This window comes from Lepus europaeus, chromosome 8 (assembly GCF_033115175.1).
Source record: "Lepus europaeus isolate LE1 chromosome 8, mLepTim1.pri, whole genome shotgun sequence".
Taxonomy (NCBI): Eukaryota; Metazoa; Chordata; class Mammalia; order Lagomorpha; family Leporidae; genus Lepus; species Lepus europaeus.
Window position 1 is genome coordinate 16,715,076 of NC_084834.1, and position 24,234 is coordinate 16,739,309.

At 52.2% G+C, this 24,234-nt stretch overlaps 1 protein-coding gene across 1 annotated transcript; it reads left to right on the plus strand.

Annotated features, from left to right (window-relative positions):
* The first annotated feature begins 1,133 nt into the window (after positions 1-1,133).
* On the plus strand, positions 1,134-24,068 carry SLC18A1 (solute carrier family 18 member A1). Its single transcript, XM_062199044.1, has 15 exons — positions 1,134-1,257; positions 2,402-2,747; positions 3,721-3,779; positions 7,130-7,213; positions 8,438-8,530; positions 9,914-10,003; positions 10,300-10,343; positions 15,239-15,299; positions 15,389-15,484; positions 20,791-20,869; positions 21,764-21,815; positions 22,526-22,589; positions 22,807-22,926; positions 23,094-23,227; positions 23,955-24,068. The coding sequence occupies exons 1-15, from the start codon at positions 1,134-1,136 to the stop codon at positions 24,066-24,068; spliced, it is 1,560 nt and encodes a 519-aa protein (XP_062055028.1).
* The last annotated feature ends 166 nt before the right edge of the window (positions 24,069-24,234 follow it).

The window sequence follows — 24,234 nt, forward strand, 5'->3', positions numbered from 1 at the left end:
GCTGCTATAAACAGCTCAGTACAGGTATCTCATTCACATGCTGACTTCATTTCTTTTGGGTAAATGCCCAGAAGTGGGGTAGCTGGGTCACATGGTAGGTCTATTTTTAGGTTTTTGAGGAATCTCCATACTGCCCTCCTGAATGGTTGTACCAATGTATGTCCACCAGTAGTGCAGTAGGGTTACTTTTTCTCCACATCCTCATCAGTATTTGTCATTTTTTGAATTTTGGATGATAGCTACTCTAATTGGGGTGAAGTGATAATTTGTGGTAGTTTTTATTTTTATTTGCATTTCCCTGATGGCTAGTGATCCTGACTGTGTTTTCATGCGTCTGTTGTCCATTTGTATTTCTTCTCTTGAAAAATGCCTGTTCATGACCTTTGCCCATTTCTTGACTGGATTATGTTTTGTTGTTGAATTTCTTGAGCTCCTTAAATATTCTGGATATCAGTCCCTTATTGGGTAATAGTTTGCATGGTTTGCCACTATTTTATCACATTCTGTGAGTTGTTACTTTGCCTTGTTTACTTTGCTGTGTGGAAGCTTCTTGGTTTGAAATAATTCTGTTTGTTTATGTTTTGCTTTTATTGCCTTTGCATTTGGGGTCTTAGCAGAAAAGTCACTGCCTGTGCCAATGTCTTGGAGTGTTTATCCTATGTTTTCCTTCAGTTTCAGGTCTTACATTTAGATCCTTATTCCATTTTGAGTTGATTTTCATATAGAGTGCTAGGTAGGGGTCTTGTTTCAGACGTCTGCCTATGGAAATCCAATTTTCCCAGTACCATCTATCGAAGAGACTGTCTTTTCTCCAGGGAATGATTTTAGCACATTTGTCAAAAGTCAGTGTGTGGTAGACATATGGGTTTTATTATAGGAAAACTTATCTATAAATTCTATTTTTGTGGGGGAGGGGAGCCCTCGTATAAGAAGCAAACAGATATAGGCAGGGGAATAGTTTCCTAACCCTCCCCACCAACTTGCCACCCTTTGTGCTTTTTATTTTACTAGGGAGTTTCACCCATCTGGGCAGACCTCCTGCTGCTTCGGTACAGCTGCAGAACATCTGTGCCCATCACAGTACCCTCCCTAAGAGCCTGGTGCGGAAGACATACCCCAGCCCAGCCCTCACCATGCTCCGTGCAGTCCTGGGCACACCCCAGAGGTTGCTCAGGGACGGGGTAGCGTCCAGGCGCCTGGTGCTGGTGGTGGTGTTCGTGGCCCTACTCCTGGACAACATGCTGCTTACTGTGGTGGGTACGTGCGGGGGTCTTTCTGCTGAGGGCTCATTAGCTTGGGTTCCCAGCGGGCAGTACATACCCTGCTCCATTTCAGCAGTGAGCACTGGGGAATTTCTCCTTCATGTTCAGAAACACACAGAAGTTGCTGGGGATTGGAGGAACCTGAGGGAAATGGAGTTTGCAACCAACCTGATGGCTAAATGACTCCAGGAGTTGAAAGAGAAGGCTGTCAGAGAGCATTTGGCCAGACAGGAAGGATGCCTTGGATCTGGAACTGGTGTCTCCCAACTCTGTCTTCTCAGGGTGCCAGTGACTCCAAGCGGCCTCTGTTGCCATATTCTCCCTGCCACTCTCCTTCCCAGCCACAGTTGGCTCCTTAAGCCCCGCCTCTGGGGTTCCTTCCCACAGAGTCCTCTTCCTGGTTGATGCTTTCTTCATCCGGATGCTAAGTTCTGCCAGTGCACAGACAAGTGCGTTCCCCCTCCTGGTTAAGTGCATGCTTTAACGGAAGGAACTTCCTGAGATACATTGTTAATCCAGCACAGTTTCCATCATTTATGCTTCTTTGCTTGTAGTCTGTGCTCTCTAAGAGTCACCACCAACAAACAATGAATTAGCAAGTCCTGAATTCATGCTAGAAGAAAGCCACATACCTATACCTGCACGTAGATCTCATCTGAAATCCCAAAATCAACCCATCTCAGGATGTCCCACTTACGACTTGCCCAAGGCCGCCTGCTAACAGGTGCACACAGCAGGAGCTCCTGACTCCACACCTGGCTCTATGGTCCCCAGCCTCTGGTCATCCTTGTGTGAGGGCTGAAGCAAGAAGGCAGAGCTGGGAGAGGCATCCGCTGAGACAGGCAGATTTTTTTTTTTTTCCTGCTATGTGCAAGTCTACAAAACATGTCAGCTCCCAGGGCGTTAAATCAAGGGTTAGAAAGCTGGCAAGCAGAACAGGTAACCTTACAGAATCCAGGAAGAAGAGTGACTGCTCCCTAGTTGGAGCCTAGGCCCTTTCGGTGATGGGATCTCTGGAGCAGGTGCAATCTCACAGGGGGCTTTACATTGTCTTTTAGACATTCTTGGGCATGGTGAGCCTAGCAGTGGGTAAGCACAGCTGCGCCCAGCCCTTGTCCCTTGTTCTCCTTGCCTTTCAGTGCCCATCGTGCCCACCTTCCTGTACGCCACGGAGTTCCAAGGGGTCAACACCTCCCTGCCCGCTGGCCGGGCTCTCACCTCGCCTGCCTTTTCTGCCATCTTCTCTTTCTTCGACAATGCCACCGTGGCTGTTGGAGACAGTGGGCCCAAGGCCACGGCGTGGACAAACAGCACATCTGTCACCACCCCCACTCCAGTTACTGCACCCTTCTCCGCCCGCAATGGCAACTGTTGGCAAGACGCAGAGTTCCTGGGGGAAGAGAACCTCCGAGTCGGGGTTCTCTTTGCTTCGAAGGCTCTGATGCAACTTCTGGTTAACCCCTTCGTGGGTCCACTCACTAACAGGCATGTCAGGGGTTCGGGGCCCCGCGGAGGCCTCAGCGCTCAGGAATAAGAGGCCAGGCTGCAGTATCAGGAGGGCATTGGTGGGGGCTGTCGTGGGGAGGGAACACACCCTTGTCTGGGCCCTAGGAAAGCTGGTTATCCCCAAGGGTAACATGGTACCGAGGAAATATTTTTTGATTTTCGTAGTATACAATCAATATGGAGGAGCAAGGAGAGAGTTGTAAAAAACAGCAGTGTACCTTTTTTATGTAAAGATTTATTTATTTGAAAGCCAGAGTGACACAGAGTGAGGGAAACACACACACATATACACACACAAAATCTTCCAACTGCTAGCTCATTCTCTAAATGGCTGCAACAGCCAAGTCTGGTCCAGACTGAAGCCAGGATCCCGCAACTCTGCCTGGGTCTCCCACGTGGGTGGCAGGGGCCCAAAAGTACTTGGACCCTCCTCTGCTGCCTTCCCAGGCACGTTAACAGGGAGCTGGATAGGAACCAGAGCAGCCAGGACTTGAACTGGCGCTGTGATATGGGGTGCTGGCGTCACGGGTGGTGGCTTAGCCTGCTGTGCTGTGTCGCCGGCCCTCGAGAAGTGTGCCTTTCATGTCGCATCAGTGCCCTGGAACATGGCAGGAGGGGATGAGGGTGTGAATGGGGTGGTCCTATTGCAAGCTAGCTCTCCAGCCCCCTTTGGCTACATTTGGGATTACCCTGCTGTTTTAAAGGGAGTAGGGTATCTTTTCTGGAAATGGGGATTTGGGCGTGGTCTATGGGTGAATTTGCATGTTTGTCAATGTACTAGTGCTCATTCACATGTACTCTTCCGTCTCCACCTTGCACTCTAAACAATGCTTTACCATGAACTCAAATTCACTGCTTTTTTAAAATTGCCACTTACATTGCAAAATGTAGCCCAACTATATGAGTGCCATTGTATGAGATCGTATCTTTCTGTTTTGCAATTGTCTTTTAGGATTGGATATCACATTCCCATGTTTGCTGGCTTCGTTATCATGTTTCTCTCCACAGTTAGTAAGTAATTGGCTTCCTCTTTTTCTTGTCTTGCTGTCTGCCTTTGGTTTTTTTCATGGGAGTACGTTGTAGAGAGCAGGGGAGTTTAGCCCAGAGATAATTTCTGACTCCTTGGGCTGGGATGTTGATTGGAATGTTGTACAGTCTTTGTGGGGGGCCTGCAACAGCAGAAGCAACTAAACCCATTTGGAATTCGTCTATTCTACTTTAGGAGAATGGATACAACTGAAAAGTGGCAAAGGTTGTGTATGTGTGTGTGCACCTGTGTGGGTCCATCCGTTATCCCTGAAGCAAGTTGAACACCAGCCTCACATCTTTGGGAGACGATCATATTATTTTGATCCACAAAGGTCAAGGGTATAGGTAACAAAAGAAATGAAAATTGAGGAATAGCACCTGGAAAATTCCAAAAAGTCTACTGCTTTCCACTTAAGGATCTTAAAGTTTTGGAAAGTAACATTTGCTAAGGCACTATGAAACAGGCTACCAAGTATTAGCTAAAATGCTCCTAATAAAATGGAAAGAACAGAAAGTGAGAAAAAAAAGTCTCGGAACTGACCTTGAGAAATAAAATGAAAGGGAAAAATGGGTTGGGGGGAGGGGCGTTGGCATCTGGGGGCTACAGCAGGGAAGGCTGCCTTGTGGGCCCCCAGGGGCCCCTGCCGCCTCTACTGATTCTCTGCACCAACGGTAGTTCTCCTTTTCTGTTGTGGTCTTCTTCCGGCCTTTCTGTCACTTATCTGCTCTCTCTGTTCCTCCCCTGCACTTTTTTATCTGTCCAAGCACAGGGCTGGACTCAGATCAACCCTGTATGCAATAAGAATTTGTTGCCTTCCGGGGCTGGAAGAGCCTGAGGTGTGGAATTCTATGTTTCTATGTGAGAAGTGCAGCTGCCCTGTGACAGATTGCCCCTGAATCCAAGAAAACGAGGAGATTCAAGCTAGCGATGTTTATTGAACATTCTAGAAGCTCAGCCCATGCTGGATAGTAGATTGCAAGATAAAAAGATGCCCTGTTTCCTCAAATGAGACCTAAAATCCTTCCATAAAACTGACAGGTGCGCATGTGTGGGTACCGTGCTCAGGGGACACGGTCACGGATTTAAGGTCCCAGGTCTCCAGGCATGTGCAGTGGTTAGACAGTCATTGCAATCCAAGACCAGGCAGTGTGCGCGTGGTTACCAAACGCCTTCACATAGGCCTTTGCCTGAGTCTCTGCCCAGAACTCACAGCTGAAAGCTTTCTCTTATCTATCACACTGTAGGTATTGAATAACACTTACTGTGTTCTTGATGTAACCTGTGTTGCTGTTAACAAGTTGGCTTAATTCAAGCCTAAAGAAAATACATTTAGTGTTCGGGATATCCTATATAACATCATTTAGGGTTCCCCTCCCCTCCTCTTTTCCTCCCTTCCCTCCTCCTCCCCTCCCTCCTCCTCCCCTCCTCTCTCTTTCCTCTCCTCTCCCCCCGCCTCCTCCCCTCATTTTCCCTCCCTTCCCTGTCCTCCCCTCCCCTCCCCTCTTCTCTCCCTTCCCTCCTACCTCCCTCCCCTCCCCTCCTCTCTTCCTTCCTTTCCCCCTTCCCTCCCCTCTCCTTCCTTCCCTCCCCCTCTCCCTCCCCTCCCCTCCCCCTTCCCTTCCCTTTTCCTTTTTTTCAATACAGAGAGGTTATTGACGTCTATTACAATCCTTAAAGGACCCATGCCTAATGTAATCAGGACCTAAGTGGCGACACACAGAGGAAGTTGCGTTGGTCTTTTTTTTTTTTTTTTTTTTTGGACAGGCAGAGTGGATAGTGAGAGAGAGAGACAGAGAGAAAGGTCTTCCTTTTCACTGTTGGTTCACCCTTCAAAGGCCGCTGTGGCCGGTGCATCGCACTGATCCGAAGCCAGGAGCCAGGTGCTTCTCCTGGTCTCCCATGCGGGGGCGCTGGCCTTGCTTTGGTCTTCTTAAGAGAGAAGGTGGGCTGGCACCACGGCTCAACAGGCTAATCCTCCACCTTGCGGTGCCGGCACACCGGGTTCTAGTCCCGGTTGGGGTTCCGGATTCTGTCCCGGTTGCCCCTCTTCCAGGCCAGCTCTCTGCTGTGGCCAGGGAGTGCAGTGGAGGATGGCCCAAGTGCTTGGGCCCTGCACCCCATGGGAGACCAGGAGAAGCACCTGGCTCCTGGCTTCAGATCAGCACGGTGCGCTGGCTGCAGCACGCCGGCTGCAGCGGCCATTGGAGGGTGAACCAAGGGCAAAGGAAGACCTTTCTCTCTGTCTCTCTCTCTCTCACTGTCCACTCTGCCTGTCAAAAAACAAAAATAAATAAATAAATAAAAAAGAGAGAGAAGGTGACCGGCCGGCCTGGTTTGCCTGGGATCAAGGGCTTCCAGGATGTGAGCCTTTCCGTTTTACAACAACGAAGTCCTGGGCAAATGGAGGTGAGGGGACCACGACATTCCGAAAGGACATTGAAACAGTGGAGTTTGACCCGACTGGCAGCTGAAAGCCTGAGAGAGGGCACAGACGGCAGGAAGGGGGAGACCACGGCTCTGCTTGTTTGGCTTCAGGAGCGACCTTGTGGAGAGGAGGTGCAGGAGGGGATTAGTACAGCCAGAGACACCTGGGATCATGGGTAACAGGATTCAGACACCCTGGGGGAGGTGCCTCCCTCTCTGGGAGACAGGGTTCTGGAGTCGGAGGTAAGACGTGTCTGGACCTCCCGCCCTTCCCACCACAGCCTGCAATTTAGTTTTTGATGGCGTAGCCCTGTTTGGTTCTCAGGGGCACGCGTGTTCATCTCCAGGAGATGGAACGTCTTCTAGGACGTAGACTGGATGTTGCCTTTACCTCGCACCTGCCACAGAGTCTGGCAGAGCGGGGCATTCGCTATTACTTAATAAACACAGCCTCGATTTGGTTAAAAGGGCTGAAACACGCAAGGGGAAGGAGCTGATTGGAGCAGAGGCGTGATTCTTCACCAAGGTCTTTGGCGTACACCCCGCTTTCTGCCACCCTATTCCAGACAACCCAGCAGGACTCAGCAATGGCCAAGGCCAGCTCTGGGTGTTGCACGTGGAAGATGCTAGAGCACGGTCAAAGGACCATGTCCAGCCCTGGGCTCTGGGCTTCAGGCGTCGCTCAGTTTTGCTCCTGGGGATTCTCAGTCTCCTTGCGGGTTACAAAACAGTCATGAGCAAGAGTGGGAGATGAGAAAAACAACTCCCCAAGCAAGGAGTAGTCACCAGGCCTCGTGAAAACATTTACCTAGTGACTCAGCTCTGCCTGGTCGTGGGCATGTGTTCTGGGGGCTGGGGCACCAGGGTCACGTCTCACTGGGACTTCCTTATGCTTCCCTTTGCCTAGTGTTTGCATTTTCTGGCACCTACGCCTTGCTGTTCGTGGCTCGGACTCTTCAAGGCATTGGATCTTCGTTTTCATCTGTTGCAGGTGACTCTGACATCCTCAACACACACACACACACACACACACCTCTCACCACTCTAGACACGATACGACTTACACGAAGAAATTAAGGAGAACAGTACCCTATAGGGTAGAGCTCAGGATTCAGAGGCAACATAATTATAGAGTTGCTGGTGGGGCCTGTGGATCCCTAGCCCTGACATCATTCCTCTGATACTACTCAGATGCAAATAGCTGAGGTCAGGACAAGCCCAGACTAAAAACCCTGAAGTTGGCCAAGCTTTTATTTAGTGTCACTCCGTGGCCCTTTCTCTGTACCTCTTAACATTTTATAGGAACAGTTATATTACCTTTATTTTTAAATAAGATTTATTTATTTATCTGAAAAGCAGAGAGGGAGAGAGAGAGAGAGAGAGAGAGAGAGAGAGAGAGATCTTCTATCTCCTGGGTCACTTCCCAAAAAATCCTGCAACATCCAGGGCTGGGCCAGGCCAGTGTCAGGAGCCAGGAACTCCATCCTGGTCGCCCACGTAGGTTGGAGGTTCCCAAGCACTTGGGCCATCTTCCACTGCTTTCCCAGGTGCACTAGCAGGGAGCTGGATTGGAAGTGGAGCAGCCAGGACTTGAACCAGCGCCCCTACAGGATACCGGCACTGCAGGTGGCAGCTTGACCTGCTGCACCACAATGCTGGCCCCAGCAGTTATGTTAATACTGCCAGCAATGCCCTCACAGCTCACGGCACCTTGCCAAATACAATATCTCATGCCATCCTATGAAGTGGGTATCTGATGCCATCTTACCAGCTACAGATAAAAACCACTGAGTACAGGTGCCGTGTGTTGCCAGACCACGCCCTCCCAGGTGCTCGTTTTTTTCATGCTGTTCCCTGGGCACCCCATTGAACAGAACATTCTCTGTGTTCATGGTGTTCCTCCGTGGTGCCCTCCCTCGGGCAAATGTGCTGGGAAGTGATAAAACACTGGGAAACGCGGCACAATTGGACACTGATGTTCTGTGTCGCCCTTCCCAGAAGCTGTTTGCCCTCCCGCTGCTGTTCTGAACAGCAGTGAGCAGAGTAAGGGTTTGAGGGAATTCACAGAGGCAGAGTTTGCATTATACCGTGGTCTGAGTCTTGCAAACCCTTCCTCCCCAAACTCCAGCTCTAGCCAAGATTGTCACTGAGGCTGTACCAGGGCAGGGACCATGCTCTTCTCCATGTGTAGACTCCATTCTTCCCCCTTGGTCAGGTCTGGGGATGCTGGCCAGTGTCTACACTGATGACCATGAGAGAGGCCGAGCCATGGGGATCGCCCTGGGTGGCCTGGCTTTGGGAGTTCTGGGTAAGTGGCACCTGGCTGGAGATGGGGGCAAGAAGGCAGGAGACTGCAGACCCTCTGAAGGTGGCTCCGGGAGGCAGGGCATCCCAAGGTCATGGGAGATGGGCATTTTCCCCCCTTTCCTGGTGCGATCGCACACCTTCAGAGCCACCAGGGAGGAAAGGTGACACCACTTTCTTGTTAAGACATGGAGCGGCCCACAAGGGAACCCCGCCTGCTCCCAAGTTCACAGTCACTGCCTGCCGCACCTCTGCTTGCACACACAGCCCATGCTCTTCATACCAAGGCATTTTCTTTGCTCCACTCTGCTACATCCCTTACTGGAGCTATCCTCCCTGCCTCCCCCCCATCCCCCCCTCCCCCGGAGCAGGAATGAGTGCCCCATTATAGACAAGGTGATGAGAAGGTTAGGTGGCCACCCCCGGTCACCCGGCCAGGAGATGCAAGGGGTGGAGGTGCACACTCAGATTTTCTGTACTCAGTTCTGCTTTGCTCGAGGCACATCCTCGATGTGGCTTCGCCGAATGGTCCTACAGGCCAGCGGCTTCTGCTGAGTGCTTCCTGCAGGCAGAGCACAGTGCTAGCACACAGAGGTCGGTGAGAAGCTGCAGCCAGCCAGCCCTCCGCGAGCGCTCACGAAGGGGCCACCAATCCAAAGGCTGCTCTGGCTTAGACTCCACCCACCAAAATACCCAACCTCAGTGATGTGTCCTACATCACCAAAAGAATCAGCCAGGTATACCCTCTCCCTCTCAGGCCGCTACTACAAAGTAGCTCCTTATGTCTCTGGCTGGACAATGGTGAGCCCTGGTGCTTGTCCCCCTTCCTCCACTGGAGGGAGTTCTGGAGCCGGGATCTGGTGGGGGGTTTCTCCCCTGTTATAAAGGGTGAGGCCAAGTGGACTTCTCATCTACCTCCCCCACCTGCAGCCCTGCCCTCCCAAACACTCAGCGTGTGGGGGCTCCGCCTTGCTCCCCTGACCACACTCACTGCGCTGACATCTCTGTGTGCCCACGTGCTTCATCTGCACCCGGTTAACAGGCACTTGGCAAAGCTCTTGTGGCTACCCAGACTTTCTGACTCAAGCCACGGTGCTGACACTGCACCTTGCGTTTGTGATGTTTACTGTCGAACTTTCCACTGCCTGCTAATTAACTCGGTCCCCCTGCCCTCCCCGCCCCACGTACGCATTTCCTACCTGGGGACAGGTGGGCTCCTTGGGGGACGGCCAGCAAGGGCTTCTCCACCTCTGAATCCCCAGCCCCCTATGTGGAGTTCAGCCCCTAACAGGCTCTCAGTGACTGTTCACTGGGGGACCGTGGCTGAAGCCCCACCAGGCTGCGATCGGCCGTCCCCTCTGGGGTACGGGCTGCTTTGTTCTTCCAGTGGGAGCTCCCTTTGGAAGTGTGATGTACGAGTTTGTCGGAAAGTCTGCCCCCTTCCTCATCTTGGCCTTGCTGGCGCTTCTGGATGGAGGTAAGTCACCAGCAGAATCCCCAGGCAGATGGCGGTGCAGGTGAGCTTGGGGACGCACCACGCTGTGGCATCATGTTGGCTAATGCTGGGTGGGGTGGCTGTGTCTGCGTGGATCAGTGACTTCCTTGTCCTAGAAAAGAAGGAAGCCACTCGGGGAAGCAGATTTCCTCGTGTTATGGTGGTGGCAACGTGGCTGGTATTGGAGCTTCCAGATCATCAGTGGACAAACCGAATGATCTCTCTCTCTCTCTCTCTCTCTCTCTCTCTCTCTCTCTCTCTCTCTCTCTCATCCTTAGCACTCCAGCTGTGCATCTTACATCCTTCCAAAGTCTCTCCTGAGGTGAGTAGGCTTCAAGGTCACTGCTACAAGAAGTGCAGGTGCAGAGTGGCTGTGTGTGGGGACCCAGCGTGCAGGAATCCAAGTCAGGGGAAATGAGAATGCTGCCTGGACCCCAGAGAGGCTACAGTTAGGGTGCTGTGGGGGACGGTGAGAGCACTTGGCTTGATGTTGGGGAAAAGCGGAGCAAAGGCCCTCTGAGCACTCGAAGGAGTCTTATGGAACACACCCACAGGGTACTTCACAGAGGTGGCTGCAAAAGGAATTTAAAGAAGTATATTTTGGAGCAAAACCATTTTGAAATCCATCTTCAGATTTGCACTGTGATACATTTATCTTTTTTTTTTTTTGGGGGGGGGAGGTAGAGTTACAGAGAGAGAGAGAGAGAGAGAGAGAGAGAGAGATCTTTCATCCACTGGTTCACTCCCCAGATGGCTGCAATGGTTGGAGATGTGCCAATCCGAAGCCAGGAGCCAGGAGCTTCCTCCAGGTCTTCCCACACTGGTGCAGGGGCCCAAGGACTTGGGCCATCTTCCACTGCTTTCCCAGGTCATAGCAGAGAGCTGGATCAGAAGTAGAGCAGCTGTGACTTGAACCGGCGCCCATATGGGATGCTGACACTGCAGGCGGCAGCTTTACCCACTGCACCACAGCACCAAATATGCCTTTTTTTCTTTTAAAAAAAGCACCTTTGTATTTCTCCAATCCCTCACGTCATCAGGCATTTTGCTGTAAGAAATAGCCTTTTCTCTTTCCTTGTCTACTTATACATCACACACACACACACACACACACACTAAGAGGATACTTCCAAAAGTTTGTGAAAAACAGAATTTAAAGTTTATTTTGGCACAAAAAATTTTGAAATCCATGCATGGTTTTTTATAAAATGAATTTTTGTAAACTTTCTGCATGGATTAAAAAACATCTTGCACCAAATCAACTTATCTTTCAGGTCCATTTCTCATGAACTTTTGGAAGTACTATTGTATTTTATTTATTTATTTATTTTTTTGACAGGCAGAGTTAGACAGTGAGAGGGAGAGACAGAGAGAAAGGTCTTCCTTCTGTTGGTTCACCCCCTAAATGGCTGCTACGGCCGGCGCACCGCGTTGATCCGAAGCCAGAAGCGAGGTGCTTCCTCCTGGTCTCCCATGCGGGTGCAGGGCCCAAGGACCTGGGCCATCCTCCACTGCCTTCCTGGGCCACAGCAGAGAGCTGGCTTGGAAGAGGAGCGACCGGGACAGAAACCAGTGCCCCGACCGGGACTAGAACCCAGGGTGCTGGCGCTGCAGGTGGAGGATTAGCCTAGTGAACCGCGGCACCGGCCTTTATTTATTTCTTATATATTTCTTTATTTATCATTTGCATTTTCCATGTACTTTTGAAGGGACCTTTTATTTATCCGTTTACTATCAGCTTGGTTCAGTGACAGAGTGAATATGCACATTCTCTCCCTCCCTCTCTCATGCATTCATGCCAACTCTTCCACTTTTAGCTCAGCTCTACAGAACTCCTCCTAGCTTTCCCCAGTCCATATCAGTCCATGTGTGTTCCCCGTTCCTTTTCTAGTGAAAGTCCTAACTCCCCCCGATATCAAGACCTTGATTTACTTGTGCTACCCTACGGCACTTATCACTTAGGTAGCTACAGTGCCACAAAAAACAACCTGCTAAGACGCGCTCAAGGTGTTTGCTGTTCTTTTTTCCTGAGACTTAGGGAACCCAGCCCAAGTGCTACATTCAGCAGTTATCAGCAAGGGCTCATTTTTCCACTTTTTTTTTTTTTTGACAGGCAGAGTTAGACAGTGAGAGAGAGAGACAGAGAGAAAGGTCTTCCTTTGCCGTTGGTTCACCCCCTGAAATGGCCGCCACGGCCGGTGCTGCGCTGATCTGAAGCCAGGAACCAGGTGCTTCTCCTGGTCTCCCATGCAGGTGCAGGGTCCAAGCACCTGGGCCATCCTCCACTGCACTCCCGGGCCATAGCAGAGAGCTGGCCTGGAAGAGGGGCAACCGGGACAGAATCCAGCGCCTCAACCGGGACTAGAACCCGGTGTGCCGGTGCCGCAGGTGGAGGATTAGCCTAGTGAGCCATGGCGCCGGCCTCGTTTCTCCACCTTTAGGGTCATTGCAACACATGTGATGCACTTAAAATTTGTTTGTGTCCTTTGTATTTCTTGGCCTGTCATTCACAATTTTTTCTTCTGGACTTGCTAATTCTATTAGGCTGCTGTGACAGGTGCCACGGACTGGGTGGCTTACACAACAAACACCTGGTTTTTCATAGTCTGGAGGCACTGTGAGCGGTGGCTTCTGGTGCGGGCTCTCTTTACTGGTTGCAGATGGCCGCCTTCCTAGCAGCCTTCACGGGAGCTTTCCTGTGTGTGTGCACAGAGAGCGGGCTCTGCAGTCCTACCCGGTGACGGCTCCATCTTGCTGTATGCCCTCATGTAGTCGTCATCGCCTCTTTTTTTTTTTACTTTTATTTAATGAATATAAATTTCCAATGTACAGCTTATGGATTACAATGGCTTCCCCCTCCCATAACTTCCCTCCCACCCGCAACCCTCCCCTCTCCTGCTCCCTCTCCCCTTCCATTCACATCAAGATTCATTTTCAATTCTCTTTATATACAGAAGATTGATTTAGTATATATTAAGTCAAGATTTCAACAGTTTGCACCCACATAGAAACACAAGGTGAAACATACTGTTTGAGTACTAGTTATAGCATTATATCACAATGGACAGCACATTAAGGACAGAGATCCCACATGAGGAGCAAGTGCACAGTGACTCCTGTTGTTGACCCAACAAATTGACACTCTAGTTTATGGTGCCAGTAACCACCCTAGGCTCTCGTCATGAGTTGCCAAGGCTATGGAAGCCTTCCAAGTTCGCCAACTCATCATATTTAGACAAGGTCATAAAAGACAGGGTGAGGATAGTAACCAATGATCCTAAGAGTGGCATTAACCAGGTCTGAACAATTATACAGCATTAAGTGGGGAAGAGGACCATCAGTACACCCAGGTTGGGAGTAGAGCCATTGGAGGTAGAGTAGAGGTTATGATTATGAAGGAATGAGGCCCAAGTGTCTTCATTGCCTCTTAAACACCCCATCTGCAAATACCATCCTACTAGGGGTTCGGGCTTCAGAGTGTGAATCTGGGGGCAGGGACACAGTTCCATAGCTCTGTAACAATGCTATTTTTCCAATGTGGAGACCATTATCCATTAGAACGATCCAGAAGGTCCTAGCCAGAGAATGTCCCTCCCTACACAATGCTTCTACCCTCATCTTCCTGACTCCACCACTTGCAGGCAGCCAATGTCATTGTTTTATGGTTTAACTTTCCTATGCATTTGTGTTTTCTCCCAGGATGGTTTGTGCCTGTTTTCTGATTTCCTTTTTTTTTTCTTTTATCTGTCTCCTTTGCATTCTTCTCCTTTTCTTTTTCTAAAAGATTTATTATTTATTTGACAGGCAGAATTACAGAGAGAGGTAGAGCCAGAGAGAGAGAGGTCTTCCATCCACTGGTTCACTCCCCAAATGACTGCAGTGGCTGGAGCTGAGCTGGTCCGAAGCCAGGAGCCAGGAACTTCATCCGGGTCTTCCACGTGGGTGCAGGGGCCCAAGCACTTGGGCCATCCTCTACTGCTTTCCCAGGCCATAGCAGAGAGCTGGATTGGAAAAGGAGCAGCCAGGACTCGAACCGGCACCCATATGGGATGCCGGCACTGCAGGCCAGGCCTTTAACCCTCTGTGCCACAGCACCGGCCCCTCTTGTTTTTCTCTTGGTTAATTAAACACCCTTTAGGTTACTCTCTATGACTTCCTGGAGTTCTTCCTTATGGCTTTCCCAGCACCATTGTGCGCGGGCCATATTTAACTCCATCTCCCATGTCTGGGATTTTGGGTGACTTTTAGGATTTTGCCATTACAAATAGTGCTTCAATTAACCCTCTTACATGTATGCATCTTTGCAATGTTGGCGATAATCCTTAAAGTACTACCAATGGGATTGTTGGGTCACAAGGTTTATTGGAATTCTCTATGTATGCTTTATAATTTGCATCAGTTTCTTTACTTTGAATCATATATGGGGAGAGGGTTTAGTTTCAGGATCTCTGAAAAACCAAATCCACTCCTGTGTGTGTGCAGGAAGGGTTCTTCCAAGATAGAGGGTTGTGAATTCTGTAGAGGAGCAGGCTGTGGTGCTGAGAAGTTTGAAAACAAGAACAATTCCAGCAGTCAAGTCAGGGAGTGCTTTGGACAAGAAGGCATCATTGAACTTGACCTTGAAGAACGCATAGGGCATGGAGCTGTGGAGTTGAGAAAGAAGGGATGGCTGGGGGACTGTGGGATGCGTGGAAGGGAGGGGGTGGCCGGGTTCAGCTGGATGAAGGTGTGGCCTAGGGTAGAGGCAATGAGAACTGGACGACCAGGCTGGAGTTTCAGCCCAGGGGTTCATTCCTTCGGCTGCTCTGGTGGTGTGTGCTCAGAGCTGAGAATTCAGAAGTGGGAGGGGTTTCCTGAGCTGGCACCTCCACGCTCACTTTTAGAACCTGGTGCTCCTCTTCAGGTTCTTCCAGAACAAATATCAGTGCCAGAGAGGCAGACAAGTGGGGCAGGTCCACCTGCTGTCCAATCCTAGCCTTGCTCCCAACTCTGTCCGCCCTGGTCAGCAGTCACGGAGAGGCAGGGCTCCCACCTGGGCTCTGCTCCAGCTCGCGCTGTGATGCCCAGCACGTCAGTCTCCCTGGACTTGGATTTCTGGCTGTCTCCGGGACAGGAATCCGGAGCTGTGGTCTCCAGGGTCCTGCCACACACCCTCCGACTCCGTGAGAATGGAAGGGACGTGTATTCTGGACCAACATAAAGTTTTTGTGTTCGCAGAGCACCCAGGGGACTCCGCTCTTCATGCTTCTCAGAGACCCTTACATCCTGGTGGCTGCAGGTGGGTTGGCCACAGCCTCACTCTGAGCCGGGAGAGGCGGGGCTTCAGGCAACCGCGACGCCCACACAGGCGCCTCTCCTCCTCCCCAGGCTCCATCTGCTTTGCCAACATGGGCGTGGCCATGCTGGAACCTACGCTGCCCATTTGGATGATACAGACCATGTGCTCCCCTGAGTGGCAGCTGGGTAAGTAGCCGGCCCCCCACCTGGGCTGGGGCGAGAGCTGGGAGCCATGGGCCTCCTCTCGGGTAATCGAGAAGCATCCAGTCCACGTCATCCATGGCACAAGGCGACAATGCGCTTCTTTCGTAGAGTAACTTTCCAGGTCCACACCTGTGCATCCAGACCAGGGGGAGTGGGCAGCCCCTCGGAGAGTTAGCCTGAGATGGAGCAGGTAGGTCGGTGTGCAGGGAGCTACTGAGAGGTCATGTACCCAGCCATGTGGTAGAATGATGAGAAATTTCCCATCCAAAGACTTAGGTCTGTGCTTTAGCCCTGTGGATTGGCTGTGCAAACCTGTGCAAGCCACTCAAAGTTTCTGAGTGTTGCTTTTCTCATCTCTCAAGCAGAGACCAACATGCTACCTAGTTCTGGGGTGGGCATTTGGTCTAGCAGTTGAGATACCGGTTCCATATCGAAGTGCCTGGGTCCAGTGGCTGGCTCCAGACTCCAGCTTTTTTGCTAATGTGGCCCCTAAGAAGGCAGCAGGGATCACTCAAGTACTTGGATTCCCACCACCCAGCTAGGAGACCTGGATTAAGCTTCAGCCTCCCAGCTTTGGACATTGCTGGCATCTGAGGAGTGAATCAGTGGGCGGAAAATCTGTCTGTCTGCCTTTCTCTGGCTCTCTGCCTTTCAAATAAAGAATCCAGCAGAAAAAAATTCATACTATTGAGTTCAAAGGGAAGGAACACACGACAGAAAGTATAGAAATGCTTTGTATGACCTACAAGGGACTTCAAAAAGTTTGTGGAAAAATGGAATTAAAAGACAAGGTGCAAAACCTTTTGAAACCTATGCACAGTTTTTCTTGATATGCTTTCCCATGCATCTTTTGGAGACTCCCGGTACCATAGTGATACGCACCACCATGACCACCCATGCTCTCTTCACCTGCCCAGACCCTAGAATACTCTCCTTGTCTCTTCACCTCTGGACAGAAACTTCCAGAGCATGTGTGTGGCTGTCGCCCAGGGCAGGTGCCGGGTTCTGCCCCCAGTGGAGAGCTCTGGACACCAGCTTCTTCTCCTCTTGACCCATCTGAGCTCAGAGAGGCAACTGCAGCCCTCCCCAGGGAGGCTGGGGCAAGAGGGCAGGAAGGGCTACGTGCAAACTGCTCGGTGCAGCAGGAGAGAGACACTGATAAGAACCCAAGGCAGCTCAGCAGGCAATCAGAAGTGCGAAATCTAATTTTTTTTAAGAGGATAATGCAAGCAAGCCTGGCAGCTGCACTCTTAGTTCCAAATTGAATTTTTTTCTGGCTGCACCTGCCACTGATCATGATGACTGATTGAGGTCATCCGCATTCAGGGCAATATGGCACAGCCGCTGCCCTGAGGTTCTGGCCACTTGGGCTTTGGTGTCTGAGTGCACCTGCCGTGGAGCGGTCCTTCCCCAATAGCCAGTCCCCGAGTTCCTCCATTGCCAGTCCCCCATCATCCTGGACAGCCTCCCTCAGGGCTCTCTCTCTGCAGCTGGAGACTGCAGCTGGAACTCAGAGGTTCACCGAGGTGAGCTCAGAATCACCTGGAGAGCTTTGCTAAGGCTCGGATGGCCGCAGTAAAAGCAAGCGCACAGTCACAGTAGGGTTCCGGGGCGGGGGGTGGATGTGCACCTTGAGCTGTTGCTCCCACACCAGGAACAGCTCCCCGGGGTTGTTGGGAGCTGCAGGGGAGACTGAAGTGTCTGAGACTGCTTGAGATCTGTGATGGAGCCCGGAGTCCCAGAGCTGCTGTGGGCTTGGAAGAGTTAGCCGAATGGAGCAAACAGCCTCTGGGCTGCGAAACAGGTCCGCCCAGGCTGGGTCCTGACCCCGGCCACTCCCTGGTCGCCACTTCTTTGGGTAGTGGAGAGTCCTTTCACGGTGGTTTGGATCTATGTGTTCTAAAGGGATTGACGGAGCGCCTGGAAAACGGGGCCTGCTTGGTCCTGCAGAATTGTGACCATGAACGGTTTTTGTAAGCATTTCGGCTGAAATCATCTCCACAGTCCTTTTTTTGTGACTTCCCTCCCCACCCCAGCCCTGCTCTGCCCGGATATGCTATAGACCACGTCTGGAGCAACACGCGCGATAACCAGATCTTCAGGAAAAATGGCACACATGTTGAGGAGACGTACGTGCAGGACATTCCACTCCATTTACAGTGATGGCAAGGAGATGTATCAGGGCCAGTGAGCGTGCTGGCGGTGCCCATTTCTGCAGCGTAGATGAACAGCTGAGTTCATCATAGCTTCCACACTTTTAAAGCGATTAAATATAAACAAATGAGTACGGTTTGAACCAGATTGCCGCCCTGGACAGGCAGATTAGACAAATATAATCAGGCACGGTTTGCTTGCATCCCATAGACGAGAATATGAAAAGCAAACACACCGTAAGCCAGTAGCTGGTGAATGATTGACTTGTGGTTTAATTGGAATCGTGACGTTTTTCTATTATCTGCATGGTTTGTTCTAGGTTGCAGAGATGGGTAGCTAGGGCTCGTGGGACCCGGACTCACTGCCGGCAGCTCTTCCTGTGCTGCCCCAAGGCTGGGGTGGGGTAGCAAGGACACCTGGCATTAGAGTGACCCGTCACTCATTGGCTATGGCTCTGATAAGTAAGGCCCATGTTCATAAGACATTTTACTCTGCACCAGGTGCTGGGTAAAGCCATTGGCACGCATGCTCCCGTTTGAACCTCAGACTATCAGTCTGCTAGGAGTTATCAGCGTCTCCTTGTTTGAGGGACTGCTGGGTTTGACCTGATTTTGCATGGCCCTTCCAAATCCACAAGCGACACCAGCCCCTCACCCTCTTCTGAGCCACGTCCTGGGTCTTCCTGCCCTGCCAAGGCTGGATGTCTCCCAGGGACCCCACCCGTGTCCACCCATGTCCCTCCAGGCGTGCTCACCTCTGCTGCAGTGGGGCTGTCTCTTCTCGGTTCTCCCTCTAAGACCCCAGGTGGTGACATATGACACCCCAGTGTCCTTAGATTCTGCCACCCCAGCCCTCTTCCTGGCTGTCATCTCCTGAGCTGTCGGCAGCTCAGTCATGTTCTTTTCACCTGCCCTCCTGTGACCATTACTGGTGACTTCAGCATCCTGTGGATCAACACTGCCGACATCTGGGTCCTATCCTTAACCTACTCTTTTGCAATTCTTATTGTGATTGTTGTTGCTGTTATTATGATTATTTTACAATCCTATCAATATTTGTTTCATATGCGCTTTTAAAAAATGATTGTATTCACTTATTTGAAAGGCAGAGTTAGAGAGAGAGAGGGAGAGAGAGGGAGGGAGAGAGAGGGAGGGAGAGGGAGGGAGGGAGAGAGAGGGAGGGAGAGAGATCTAACATCTGTTGGTTCATTCCTCAAATGGCTGCAACACCCAAGGCTGCGCCAGGCTGAAGCCAGTCAGGAGCTTTTTCCACTAGATTCCCAACTGGGTGCAGGGGCCCAGGCACTTGGGCCACTTTCTGCTGCCTTCCCAGGTGCATTAGCAGGGAGCTGGATGGGAAGTGGAGCAGCTGAGACTTAAACAGGCGCTCATATCGGATGCTGGCACTGTAGGCAGCAGCTTAACCCACTGCACTGCAACACTGGCTCCCTAAGTTCACCCTTGACCTTGGCATCACCAGTAATTTTATCTCCTCTGAAATCTCAACTCCGAGGCAGCCGGTCAGCACTGGCCATGTCCCTTGCTCAGGTGTCCTGGGTCCCCAGGTCACTTTCGGCCACACTGAAGCTGCGGCCCATTGGCCTCAAGTCTTCCTATTTCTATCACTGCTCATGTCCTCACGTCTTTCTTTGCTCAGCTTGAATTCCACCATCCATCATCAATGTCGCTCCTTGGAAACCCCTCTCTCCCTGAGTCTGAACCGTGGTTGAACCTGTTGGGTTGCCTGCTCCTCGTCTGTATCTGAACAGAGGAATGGGGCTGTGGAATGACCCACAGCCAGGATGCTGCCCTCACCTTGTGTTTATGGCCACAAGTCCAAAGTGGGCTCCTAGTCCACCTAACAGCCTTTCTGAAGGTCCCCTGTCACGGTCTCCTTTCCACGGCCCCAAATGACGATTGCACATTTCCCCATCCAAACCTTCCCCGTGCCCCCTCCTTTCATGTCATCACCCTCAGCTCTTGCCTTTCCCTCCTCACCAATCATTGAAAGCCAGAAGCCAGGAGGAGGGAGCTCGCCTGCCCCCATCGGCCAGTGTGTCTACTTGCTGCACTTGCACGCATTGCCTTCTCTCTATTTATGGGGAAAGCCCCCAGCTGCTCTGAATCCCAGCCCTGTCACCCACTTCCTGGGCTTCTCCTCACGGCCTGTGCTGGCGTTCCAAGGCTGGAGGTCCCCGGGGCTCAGACACTGGGTCTCTGCCCTTCCCTCTCCTATCTCTCCCCATGGATCCCACCCGTGCCCATGGCTTGAAGGGCTACATATAAACTAATGATCTCCAATTTATAACTGTGATGATGACTGCCCCTTGGAGCTCCAGATTTGTACATGCAACAGCCTGGAGCCTCCGCTTGATCTAGTAAGCATTTCGATTCTTGGATTATGCTACTCCTTGCAAAACGATACATGGTGCACGGTAAAAGTTCATGAAAAGTAATGAATGAACGACTCAGAGAGAGTGAGGGCATTACTCCATGTCACGGCCTTAAGAAGTGGCCACTCCGTGATTGGAACCCAGTTTCATATGGCTCCCAAGCTCATGTTTCCAGAACACTTAGCTCTCTTGTCACATTAAAAAGTCATGTGGCCAGGACTTTAATGCACTAACTACTTTTACACGCATGTACTTTTACATGCATGATCTAATTTGCTCCTCCCTGGAACCTAACCTAATACATGGTGCTTTTGCTTTCTCCAGATGTAGAAATCGAGGCTCAGAAAAGTTAGGTGATTTGTCCAAGGTCCCTAGCAAAGCAGTAGCAAGGCAGGAATTTTACTTTCCAGTGAATATTCATGTCTTTCTCTGTAGCTCCCGTTCTCATCCTGATCATCCCATGTATCACGTTCACGGCAGTGACTCATTAGGGCTGTCGGCCAGGAAGTCTCAGTGTGGGGTCAGAAGCCCATGAAATGTTTGGAGGTTAAACACGGCCCTGCTCCCCAGGAAGACAGAGAGCTGTGTGTAGGGGTGGGACAATCCCATGACATTGGCCCTGGGTTTGCACAAGGATTCCTAAACCACGCCACAAATTGATCTGGGGTCCTGGAAGGCAACAGGGGAGGGGACTTGGCATGCCCTGATGTGGAAGGGAGGGGTGGTCTGTATCTTTCCACAGGTCTGGCTTTCCTGCCTGCCAGTGTGTCCTACCTCATTGGCACCAACCTCTTTGGCATGTTGGCCAACAAGATGGGTCGGTACGTAGCTCCGGGGGTCTGGGAAGAGGGACAGCAGTGTCAGACGGGAGGGCCCTTTGAGGTGTGTGTGGGGGAGACCGAACGTTGAGAGGACAGTGCACACCGATCAGAACTGCTCACTGGGAGGAGGGGGGCGGCTGGGTCGTGAGCACAGTGCTTCCTGGGGGGTTGCTGTGGGGGTTGCTGTTGGAAGTGGCAGTGGGTACTTGACGGACAGCTCTGCCCTTCCAGCCACCTGCAATCCAGTGGGAGGTTTCAAGGAACCCTGCTGGAGAACAGCTATGCAGAAGGTGACGCTGGGAGGCAGGGGTTGTCAAACTAGGTGCCATGGAACACTGGGGAGTTCCCTGGGGGTACCTTGAAGACTCCCAAGGGGAAAAGGCTGGGGGTCAAGAGCTAGGAGTCCACTTTTCCTTCCTTCACTACCATGGGAACAACTTCTATTTTACCCCTGGACATCAATCTCAAGATGTAAACACTAAACTCTGCCATAGGAACCCAGAGAAGGGAAGCTGTTGGGCAGGATTTTGAGCTGGACCTCAGAGACCTGGTGGAATACAAATAGGTAGCAGGTGGTCTGAACTTAAAAAAGAGCGTGAATTGAGTTGGAGGAGGGCTACACACAAGGGTTAAGAACCTTCTGGGCCAGCGATTCCTATTCTAAAGGAAGCAAGAGCAGGTCCACTGCACCTGCCCTGGTTCTGCTGTGGGAAGAGAGATGGGGCCAGGACAGGGACCTCTTGGCTGGGTGCAAAGCCGCTGTACAGGGCTCCCATCTTCTCAGGTCCTAAGGAGTTGATGGAATTGGGGTGGACTCTGGCCTGTGTGGTGGGGAGAAGCGGCAGGTGGGGGGCGTCTCCCCCCTGAGCACTGATGGGGGTGCTTTTCTTGCAGGTGGTTGTGTTCCCTGATTGGGATGGTGGTAGTAGGAGTCAGCTTGCTCTGCGTAAGTACAATCAGGAGAGAGAGAGAGAGAGAGAGAGAGAGAGAGAGAGAGCGCAAAGTATACATCTAAAGGCCGCTTTCCTGAAAAATGAGAAGAGGGTTGACTTGGTGAGGACGGTTGTGAAGTCTGCTCCTGAATAGGGAGCAGCTGAGTGCTGGGGGAGATGCGCCAGGGGCGGTGAATCCCACTGCGGGGAGGAGAGAGGACCATAGGTCGGCTGCAGCCAGAGACCTGAGACTCCACACATGGGCGCTTGAAGCAGATGGGGCCGTTTGAGGACTCCATGATCCCTGCCACCCTGACAGGTCTCCCTAAGTTACCAGGGGACCCATGATCTGTGCCTCAGCTTGTGGCACCAGAATGTTAGGTAGAAGAAAGAGAGGGGCCCCTTCTACTTTGAGAGAGGTCCTCCCCATGGGGAGCAGAAGTGCACCTGCCCCTAGGTGTGGGAGAGACAAGGACAGGACTGGGAGCATGAGCTCCGGTCGCTTGCTGTCGGTGCGACTTTGAGCTGGGTCCTGCACCCCTCATCCCTGCAGAGAGGACTCCGACAGCCTCCAAGCCACAGCTCGGTGACAGGTGCACAGGGAGCCCCAGAGCTGTGGATAACAGCACTCAGTTCGCTCATGTGTTTCCATGGGAACCCTTGAGCCCCACCCTGCCCGCCAGCTGGGCGGGTCCTGATGACCTCTTCCTCTTTCCGCTGGCAGGTTCCTCTGGCTCCCAATATTTTCGGCCTCATTGGTCCCAACGCAGGACTTGGCTTTGCCATAGGTAGGAGGCGCTCTCCCAGGAAGCGGGAAGCCGTGATGGCTGAGTTTGGGTTCAGATCCTTCTCCCGTCTTTTCTCGCGGGGGTGAGGGATGGGGCAGGGGTGTGGAGGGGTGGTGGGCTCATGATTCTCGCTGGAGCGGGTGTGTGTGCCGAGGAGGGGTGGGGGGATGCCCCCTTGGGCAGCGCTGGCTGGCAGTGTCGTTTGCTGTACCCACAGGCATGGTGGACTCCTCCCTGATGCCCATCATGGGCCACCTGGTGGACCTGCGCCACACCTCGGTGTATGGGAGCGTGTATGCCATCGCAGACGTGGCCTTTTGCTTGGGCTTTGCAGTAGGTACGTGGTGGGGGGTGGGGCCCCTCCACCCCATCCACCACCAGGCAGCTGCAGGTGCAGCCCAAAGGCGCCAGCCTCCAGGGATAGCTGGCCTCATGACATCTTCTGAGTCACCTGCCAGGATCCAGGCTCAGTATCACCTTGTGAACCAGGTTTGTTTCTCCCAGGCCCATCCACTGGGGGTGCCATCGTGCGAGCCATCGGTTTCCCCTGGCTCATGGTCATCATCGGGGTCATCAACATTGCCTACGCGCCCCTCTGCTACTGCCTGCGGAGTCCGCCAGCCAAGGAGGAGAAGCTCGTAAGGGCCCTGGGTGCCTGTTCCTGTCCTGATCCCGTGTTCCCTTCCCCCAGCCTCTCCGCGTCACCACATGTTCAGATTCCCTTCCCATCCTTGTTTTTCCTTCGTGTCCTCCCCTAACTCCCCTTCTCCAAGTAGCCTCGTCCCCTCTGACCTGGGCTAGGCAGACGAGGGAGGGAAGGAGACAGGAGGTTCACGGAGCAGGGTTCAGGAGCTGCAGCTGCATCGTGGTTGCTGTGGTTACCAGCAAGGCGTGGCTTACTGGCTCATCCCCTTCAAGAGTGGGGGCCCAGCGCCACTGATCTCATTCATTCATTCACTTGCTCATTCATTCACTCATCCAGTCTCCCATCAGCCTACTGGGTCATCTTTCCAAGGGCGAAATCCCCAACATGTGGTTTTAGGTCACGAGGAGCTTTCTTCCTATGACAGCGTGGGCACGTGGGGTCTGGGTGGGCTAGGGGAGGACGTAGAACAGAGGATGAGACAGTCTGATGGCAGTGGTGCTAATTCCAGCCAGCCCCTGCTGCCACTGACCCTTAGCTGCATGACAGATGTCCGCCCTGGCTAGGGCTGAGACACCTGGGAACCTCGGGGGGCCTTGCCTGTGCACGAAGCTCCCGTGCCTGTGTGTCTGGAGCCTTCCCTGAGCCACGCTGGACTTGGGCGTGCGGCCAGCGTGGGGTCCGAGATGGGCAGTGACTTCTCTCTTGTGGTTTCGCCGCAGGCTATCCTGAACCAGGGATGCCCCATGGACGTTCGTGCATTTGCAACCCAGAGGACCCCCAAAGCGTTTCCCCTGGGCGAGGACAGCGATGAGGGGCCCAACGGCGAGGAGTAGATGCATAAGATGGACCCTGAGCCCTGGACGTCAGAAACCCCCTCCTCCCCTGCACCTCCCCTCCCTGCCTGTGTCACCCCTAGCTCCCCCTGCACACTTTGACACGACCCCCATAGGTGGGGGCGGGACCGAGTGGCACTTCCTCCCCAGCTGCTGTGAGTTTGAT

What these genes read in the sequence shown, in the direction of transcription:
- SLC18A1 (XM_062199044.1), top strand. Translation starts at nt 1,134, where the DNA reads ATGCTCCGTGCAGTCCTGGGCACACCCCAGAGGTTGCTCAGGGACGGG. An exon ending in CATGTTTCTCTCCACAGTTA is followed by an intron (nt 3,780 to 7,129) that starts GTAAGTAATTGG and finishes CCCTTTGCCTAG; the next exon opens with TGTTTGCATTTTCTGGCACC. An exon ending in TTGCTTGGGCTTTGCAGTAG is followed by an intron (nt 22,927 to 23,093) that starts GTACGTGGTGGG and finishes TGTTTCTCCCAG; the next exon opens with GCCCATCCACTGGGGGTGCC.